The sequence below is a fragment of the Trifolium pratense genome, linkage group LG4, assembly GCF_020283565.1.
Source record: "Trifolium pratense cultivar HEN17-A07 linkage group LG4, ARS_RC_1.1, whole genome shotgun sequence".
Classification (NCBI taxonomy): Eukaryota; Viridiplantae; Streptophyta; class Magnoliopsida; order Fabales; family Fabaceae; genus Trifolium; species Trifolium pratense.
This window is the reverse complement of record NC_060062.1, coordinates 23,853,381-23,862,459: the sequence shown is the minus strand read 5'-3', so window position 1 is coordinate 23,862,459 and position 9,079 is coordinate 23,853,381. Positions and strand designations below refer to the sequence as shown.

Here is a 9,079-nt window from a genome sequence, read left to right as displayed (position 1 = left end):
CTAAGGATAAAGAGTTAAAAAATTAAAAATCTAGAGTTCAAGTCCCGGTTTTATCATTAAGAGATCTTGTACAGAACAATATGTGTTGCCTATTATGAACAGTTCAATGGATCACTTCAAAAACATCGAATTTGGATTGTATAAGTAATTCGGTCATAATAAATCTAACCGTCCGATTAAGATTGAACGGTTCAGATGATAAGTAATTAAGACAAAAGAATAAAATTACTTTAAATTGAAATCGTATAATCTTAATCGAACCTTAAAGAAACGGTCAGATCCATTTGATTTTGCAACTACAGACAAATTGAATCCAAAAACACCGTAACAAATATAATAATAATTTTTAGATTTGAATATAGCATTAGTCCTACAAAAATATATCACTTTTTGGTTTTAGTTCTTATAATTTATTTTGTTTGGGTTCATCAATCTCTACAAATTTAAAAATTGTTATTTTTAATCCTAACACAACTTTATTAGGCCACATTATATCAAGCCACATATGATAATTAGGATTAACAATGATAATTTTTGAATTTGCAGGAGTTGAGAACTCAACCCAAATTAAAGAAACTTATAGGGACTAAAAAAAAAACTATATTTGTCCTGACTAACATCTTAGCCTAATTTTGATTATTTTCTTTTCAGGAACACATTTTAAAGAATTGCAATTGGACCCAATTTCACATTTGATGCTTTCAATGCTTCAAATCTTGGTTCCTTAGCATGAAATTTCAAAGCAGCATAGATCTTCATGTACTCTTCAAACACAAATTTAGGGTACACATTGTTTTTTTCCTCTGTTTCTTTTTCCAACAATTCTGGAGCAGGGTAGATTACAGCATCACTCCCAGGGTTGTAGAATGATGCTATAGACATTCTTGTTCCATTTGTTTGTGCTATCACACGGTGCTCCACACTCTTATATTTACCATTTGTTATTACCTGTTTTTACAAAAAACTGTTAGATAAAGTTTCATGTTTTTTGCACATAACTTGTTTGTGAAAATGTCTATGTAAAATAGTACACATTCATTTTCATATATAACCTTAGATGATTTTTGGTATTAGTGTCTAATATTTTTGGTTACATTAGTATATCTTGTTTATGGATCCTTTGCATTCTGCAACATGCTGCAGACTGCAGATGATCCATAATCGTCAATCCTCTCCCAGGGGATAAAGTAACAGATGAAAAGCAAGTCGAGGACTTATGTATGTATTTCTTTTAATATAAGGATTAATATGAAAAATTTTGTTCAGGTTGAGAATTTAAATGAGAGTTAACTTGGCATAGGAAGTTAATTTACCTCGAGCTGGTCACCAAGGTTGACAACAATAGAGTGGCGCATTGGGGGAACATCAACCCACTCGCCGTCTTTCAGCAGCTGAAGGCCACTGACTTTGTCATCCTGGAAGAGAAGGATGATCCCACCAGCATCGGTGTGAGCTCGAAGACCCTTCACCAACTCTGGATTAGGGCATTGAGGGTAATTGGCTACCTTGGTGCCAAAAGTTGGTCCTCTTGATCCATAGAAAGCTTTTTTGAGGTAACCTTTTTCAAGTCCAAGATTCTCACATAACAAGTCCAAAAGCTCTTCTGCTAGTTTCTCTAACCTCAAAGAAAATTCCTTCATCACCTTCCTGCATCATAATTACCATAAGAAATTTAGAGTCATATCCATATATGCAACTCAAATTGTTGAGGAAAATTTTGTGTCAATTATTTATGATTTTGTGCTAAATATTATAAATGTTATGCAATGTTTTGATATCATAATGTTTGTTTTGTGTAACCTGTATTCATCACTGAGATCAGGGAGCTCTGAAATGTTTGATTCGGGAAGATGTCGAACATGGAAGGTACTTTCCCAATCCATATCTTTGACCTCAGTTTGGACAGCATCTAAGCCTTTGCTTGATACCAATTCCTTAAACCTCTGCTCCATGCATTTCCTGTAGTGCTCTTTGGTCAATCTCTCCAATGTGTCCATAAGGTCATGAGGTATGCCATGATTCACCAGCTAGATTTTTGAAAGCAAACAATAAGAATAGTTAAACCAAGAAAGTAACATGAACTAACATGAATATATATTTAGAGGGAAATGTATTGTATAAATTAAAGTTGTAGTAAAAAAAAATTAATTTTGTGTTCTTTAAGTACCTCAAAGAATCCCCAATTTTCACAAGCATCCTTTATTTTTTCCATGGTATCTTTTCTCTCCACACCATTGAGTCTCTCCAAGCTGATAATTGGGAAGTTCATCATCCTTTCTTAAACTCAAAGTAACTCTCTTTCTAGTTTCTATTTTCCTATTGCTCTTTTGCTTTATGCATGTTGGAGTTAGGCAGCATGGTATTTATAGACCTAGAGATCAAGATCACCTATTGTCCTACTTTAAGGTATTAATAAATCTCAGCTGTTAATTTGAAGTCGAACGGTCGAAATCACTATCAATTCACATAGTAAAGTAATCTTAGCCGACATTCTAAATCGGACGGCTGAGAGTTGAAACTGCATGTCGCAGTTATAAAACGAATCTAATTCCATAGACCTAGCTATGATGAGGACCAATCACTAAAAAAAAAAATACTTTGTTCAATATTTGGATGACTATATTTTATGTTTACTATTTTTTTGGTCAAGTTTTATCTTTATTATGGTTTATTTTGGTTCCGTATTTGAATTGTCTATCAACTTTGTGTAAGTTATGGACCCACTTGGTGGCTGATTTCTTTTCTCTTTCTAAAAGTTTGACTAAAACAGTACAATACAAGCTGCCACCTCTCTATCTATCTATTCTGGAATTTACTTTTTCCTTATGAGTTGTGACTTTTATTTTGGGGTCATATGATATAAAGGTAACTTCTAGGAAGGATAACTCCATGCACTTCCAAAATAATTTTTTTGACTCAGCACTTCCACAATTATAGCATCTTTGTATTGGAGAATGACAAATTTATGTTACTCTTGTTCTTAATTACTTATATGCTTCCTTGTAAGGAATGACTTGAGCTTCTATAGAATATGTATGTGTTTGGTTTTCGGTGGATATAATTAATTTTGACATAATTGAGTTTGACATAATTGAGTTTGATTATAAGTGAGATGAACAGAGTTGATTTATATTTGGATACATTAATGTAAAAGTGATTCTCAAAATTTGATGTTGTTTGAACAATTTGAACCAAAATTGTTTTTGTATGTATAATTATCATATTGGGTTTTAATATGTATATTTTCATAAAACATAAAACTAAATTACTAATAGTTAAATATTTAAATATAATCAGACCCTTAAAAAAACTATTTAATTTTTATAAATAATAAGTAGAGACATATCTTCGTAACTATAGCTCAATTGACAAGGGACATTGCAAATTATTGCAGGGACCAGAGTTCAAATCATGATACTCCTACTAATTCACCTTAAAAGGTAAAATTCTAGCCACAAGACAAATTGATAAAAAGAAAATAAAGACATTGAAGTGGTCCACAAAAATTACATACTGTACAAAATTATGCAACATTATTTTTGGCGTTCCGTATATACACGGCGCCCTATTATATATTTAATTTTATAACGGTTTCTGTTCGTCTTGTGCAGAGATCTCATTAATAATATTTTTTTTGAGGAACTCATTAATAATATATTTGTCGTTAAACAAAAATTATACAAAACTTATTTTTCTTTTGACAATAATTATGCAACACTTATTAATCCACAAATATTACGTCAAAAAAAATAAAATAATAATCCACCAATAGTCATACTAATTATTGTAACAAAAGTACTCATTTATTCAAGCTATATTTAACACAGTAAGGTGCGTTTGATTCGTAGAACAATAAGTACTGGATAAGATAGTACATGACAGAACAAGATAATACAAGACAGAACAAAACTGTATCGGAGAGATATAGGGCGATAATATCTTTATATAAATCTTATTTTTGTCCTGTCCCTTGTTATCTAATTTGTCCAGTCCCATAACCAGTTTCAAATCAAACAGAGTACGGTAAAAGTTGTCTAGTCTGGTCCCCTATTTTTTAGCGGATCAAACACAGTCTAAAGGTCAACAAATACTTCAGGAGAAATAAGCAATATACATTGAAGATATTGAGGATAATTACGGAATAAAGGAAATATAGATGTCCCACACACCAATAAATTTATTGGAATCGATTGTAAATGACGCAGAAGCTCCCTATTCCAACTTCACTTAGAATCACGTTTTGAGCTATAGAAGTGCTTTAAATTTTGCAAACCAAACAACTTTACTCTGTAGACGCACGTTTGATGTCTTCAAAAGCTCATCCAAACAAGCACATATATGTGAGAAATGGAGTGCTCATTAATGGTAACCTTGTAATGAGCCTTGTATGGTGGGAATAACTGCACTTGTCACCGCAAGCAGTTAGCGACACTTAGAACCATTTAATTAAGATTAGAACAGCTTAATTAAGATTAGATTGTTTAGATTTTAAGATAGTTTTTATTTTTGTTTAATATAAAATTTGAGATAACATCTGAACTGTCCGATAAAGATCATACAATCTAAAATATATGAGTACAAACTACTTTTAAAATTCACTGAATTCAAGGTTCATATATTTACGTACACTTGATTAATTATATTTGAGCTAGATATGAAATTACTGAATTGGTTGGAACTTACAAAATTGAAGTTGATATTCATTTTAAGTATAGTCAAGGAAATTTTAATTGATTTTTTTTTATTATAATATTGGTACGAAGTTTTTACTATAGTTATTGGTGACTAATCTTCGTCGAAGAATATGTTGGGCACACAAGATGAGTTCTCTCATTCCAACCGAATTCTCTCCATACGTATGAGCCAGGAATCGACCCTCTTACTACATGATTAAGGAGACCAAAACCCTTATCACTTGGACCAATTATTTTGATTTTGTTGTTCACTATTTTTTATGGTGCATAATAATGATGATAACAATGAGGACAAAGTTTAATTTTTTACCACATTTATCTTCTTAACATGTGTTTTTGGTACACATGTTAACTATTTGTTATAATTATGTTGTTTGTGTTGTTTTCATGTGAAATATTTGTTTGCTAGATAAAAATAGAAAACATCAAATCCAACTCTCTTTTCTCCACATAATGTGTTAACACCATTAGAACGATGGTGAGAAAAGAGAAATAGGTGAGAGGAAGTGTAAAAAGAAAATGAGATGAGAGAAATAGGTGAAAGAAAGTGTAAGAAGAGAGAAAGATGTGAGAAATAGAGTATATTTGATGTGTTGATTGGTATAAGAGAAAGAAGAGATAAATAAGAGAGAAGTGTGTTTAATTTTTGAAAGGACAAAAATATCCTTATACTAAAAATTCAATATACAAGTTTCTATTATTAAAAAATAAATTTTAATTTGAGTAAATATTTATTTACTAAAATTTAATGAGTAATTTAATATTATTTATTTTTAACATTTTAATTGACTTAACTATTTTACTGTACCTTTGCAAAACAAACTCAACGTACGTGTCCGAGTAAAAAGAAAGAATGCTTGTTATATGAAATAGAGAATGTTGACCCAGGGGCAATAGTGGAAAATAAGGCAAAAATGTTTTACATGTTGTGTTTCTTCCCATATCAGCGAAGAAAAGAAAAAGGTGGTTGACCCCACATGTTTTGCTCTCTCGCCTGCTTTTCACTGCTAAACCAAACAAAACAAAAGCTTTTTTTCCTCCCCAGATTTGTAACGTGCCCCCGAATTTTTTTTCTCCTCGAGATTTTTAGCGCGGTCCCAAAATTTCTAACTGCCACCATTTTTAATTAAATAATTACTTTTGTTCCTTTGAAGTACATATTAGCTATAAGAACTCATTTTAAATTAACTGTGTTGCATGATTATATAGCCATATTATAATTTAAAATTACATACTAAAATATGTAATGTAATTATGGTTTAATTTATCACAATTAACATAAAAACTATTAAGTACATCTAATGATTTTGGAGTATAACCCTCTGAAACTATTCTACAGCAAAATGGTTTTGACATGATTAAGTATATTACATCTAATGGTTTTGGAGTACATATCTCTGAAACCATTGCACAATAAAATGGTTTTGGAGTACAACCCTCTGAAACAATTCCACATCAAAATGGTTTTGGCATGATTAAGTACATCTAATGATTTTGGAGTACATATCTCCGAAACCATTTCACAGCAAAATGATTTAAAATGGTTTTGGAGTACAAATCTCTGAAATGATTTAAAATGGTTTAAAATGGTTTTGGAGTACATTTTACTCACTCTTTTACCAATCTATATTCGTTCAATATTAGGCATGGCAATGGGTACACGCGGGTACGGTTTTTACCTTCCCCGTTCCCCATACCCGAATCATTGATAAATACCCGTTCCCCGCCCATTACCCGACGGGGATGAAAAATTGAACCCAATCCCCGTCCCAAATGGGTTCGGGTATCCCCGAACCTTGCCCTGCCCTGCCCTGCTGAACCTTACTCGAACCCAAAATTTTCCTAAACGCTGACATACATACAATACAAAAAATTTCAAATAATAAAGTACAAACCAAAATTTCAATGCATTAAACATACAAATGAAATGATATTCCAAAATATCAAACCAAAATTATCAAAACCATAAAATAGTACCGGTACAAACCAATATTCCAAAATATAGTAATTTTATATAAACGGGCGGGTTCGGGGACGGGTTCGGGGTGGGTACCAATATCTCCGTTACCCGCCCCACCCCCATGTTTTGAAATCGGGGAAAACCCAAACCCGAACCCAAACCCAGTCAAATCGGTTTTTCCCCGTCAAACTCGGGGTGGGTTCGGGCGGGTACCCGCAGGTACGGGTTCTGTTGCCATGCCTATTCAATATGAATTCTTACAAGTATTTTTCTCATGAATACTCATGTACTCTATCTTGCTTATGAATATTATCTTCATCCTTATAATTCCATCATTTCTAACATGATTAATAAATTACAACGCTTTAAATGTTTTTTTTTTTTTTTGTGAAATACAACGCTTTATTATATCATTAACAATCCCTTGAACGTCACGTACCATCCAAATTATTGTCAAAGTTTATCTTAATTAATCACACTATATAAAGGATATGTATGTATATGGTATCACACCATAAGTGTGATGAGCGTGTTAAATGCGTGTGACCTTTTTTTTTTTTGACACAAATGTGTGTGTGACCTAACCTCACTAAATATATGCATCTTTATTTTATCTATTTTAAAATGAACAACCCATTTACAATAGCGAAAAATTCTACCCAAACTCTCAACCAGAATAGTTGCATACCCCCCATATCTTTTCATACCCCCGATACCCAAATTCTCAACTAGACCAATTAAGAGAGACAACTTGATATACTAATCCATTATTTATCCAATCTATCCACCAAGTATAAAATTAGTTAATGTAGATGGATGGATAAAATCCATCCAACTTATTTTAAAAATTCAATGGATCATTATTTAGTAACACAAATTATTCTTTTGTCTATAAATAATATTTTTTACTAGTTGACAGTAAAATAGATTTATTTGTGCAGCAAATTTTTAATGAAAGGATGTGACTGCAATTTTCAAAATACAACTCAACTTATTTACTCAAGATGATGAGTCAATATAGAGGTATAGTAAAAAAGGCTTACACGGTTCGGTCAGCCTATTACCAGCTTATGGAGAATATTGTTGACAATAATCATCTCAAAGAACAAGGTAACTGGAGGAAACTTCGGCAAATACAAGTCTCGAACAAAGTAAAAATATTTATGTGGCGTTTGCTGAGAGGTTGCTTTCCCGTTAAAAGTAGGCTAGTGAGAAAAGGTGTGTCTTGGGATAATAAATGTCCCAATTATGGTAGTTATGAAGAGAATGAGTGGCACTGTTTTTTTGGTTGTTTAGCAGCTGAAGAAGTATGGAGAGAAACATATTTGTTTAGCAGTTGGCATAGTTCCTATGATGTTTCAAATGATGGAAGAAATAAATGCTAATGATTTATCCTATATTGCTATGCTGGTATGGAATATATGGTGGCGGAGGAATAAAAAATGTTGACACGAGAAATTACCAACGGTGTATGAGGTAATTAGAAGAACAAAAAACACACTTTATAATTAAGAATTGGCGCAACAGCTAAAGTGGCACGGGTGAAGCTAAAGACAAACAGCAGCAGTAGTAACGCAGTCACGGCGAGGCATACATGGACCAAACCTCCAGTGGGAGCACTAAAATGTAATATAGATACATCATGCTATGCGGAGCTGAACATATATTGTATAGGGGCATGTGTTCGTAATGATCAAGGGAAATTTGTGCGTGCATACACGAGAAGACTTGACGGAAAACCAGAGATAGCAAAGGCGGAAGCACTGGGTGTTCTGGCACCACTTCAATGGTTACAAAATGTGCTAATATGTCAAATGTTCAAATTGAAACCGATTGTCTCCAAGTGGTACAAGCTATAAATAAGAAGTCTAGAAATAATACCAAGTTTGGTGTTATTATTGAGTCGTGTCATAGATTATTAAATATGAGTCAAAACTGTAAGGTCAGTTATGTTAAGAGACAAGCCAATCGAGTAGCTCATGATCTTGCGCAGACAACTCGTTTTAATGCTAGTCCCCAAATTTTTGATTATTGTCCACTATGTAAACTATTATTATAAATGAAATGCACTAAGTTCGATTGCTTTTAAAAAAAAAAGTAAAATAGATTTATAAAAGCAAAACCTTAATAATTTATTAAAATAAAATAATGGAAAAATAAATAAATTTTAATATTGAATAAATAAAAGATAATTATTCAAAAAAAAATTAAAAATTTTAAGTTTAATTTTTTTTCATGAAATAATTTTTTTGAAGAAGCCATTTTAATAAAAATATATTAAAAGTTGAAAAACAATAATGTGCCGATTAACGTCGGAGTACAATATGTCAAATACCGCGAAGCTCCCCCTCCCGGCGTCGTGGTCAACGCCGGAAACTCACCGGTCATCACCGCACTGCCGTGAACCATCGACGAACACCCATTT

The 9,079-nt window shown here is 32.4% G+C and overlaps 1 protein-coding gene across 1 annotated transcript; it reads right to left on the bottom strand.

Annotated features, from left to right (window-relative positions):
* Positions 1–512: 512 nt before the first annotated feature.
* Positions 513–2,502, bottom strand: LOC123921420 (1-aminocyclopropane-1-carboxylate oxidase-like). Its single transcript, XM_045973959.1, has 4 exons — positions 2,168–2,502; positions 1,801–2,027; positions 1,314–1,647; positions 513–948 (listed from the first exon to the last, which is right to left on the bottom strand). Exons 1-4 carry the CDS (start codon positions 2,270–2,272, stop codon positions 661–663), a joined length of 954 nt encoding a protein of 317 aa, XP_045829915.1. The 5' UTR covers positions 2,273–2,502; the 3' UTR covers positions 513–660.
* Positions 2,503–9,079: the final 6,577 nt, after the last annotated feature.

Bases quoted from the DNA above. Each gene is read 5' to 3' on its own strand.
- LOC123921420 (XM_045973959.1), bottom strand. From the start codon at position 2,272: ATGATGAACTTCCCAATTATCAGCTTGGAGAGACTCAATGGTGTGGAG. The intron at 2,028-2,167 runs GTACTTAAAGAA...TCAAAAATCTAG, and splicing joins AAAATTGGGGATTCTTTGAG to CTGGTGAATCATGGCATACC. The intron at 1,648-1,800 runs GTTACACAAAAC...ATTATGATGCAG, and splicing joins GATCTCAGTGATGAATACAG to GAAGGTGATGAAGGAATTTT.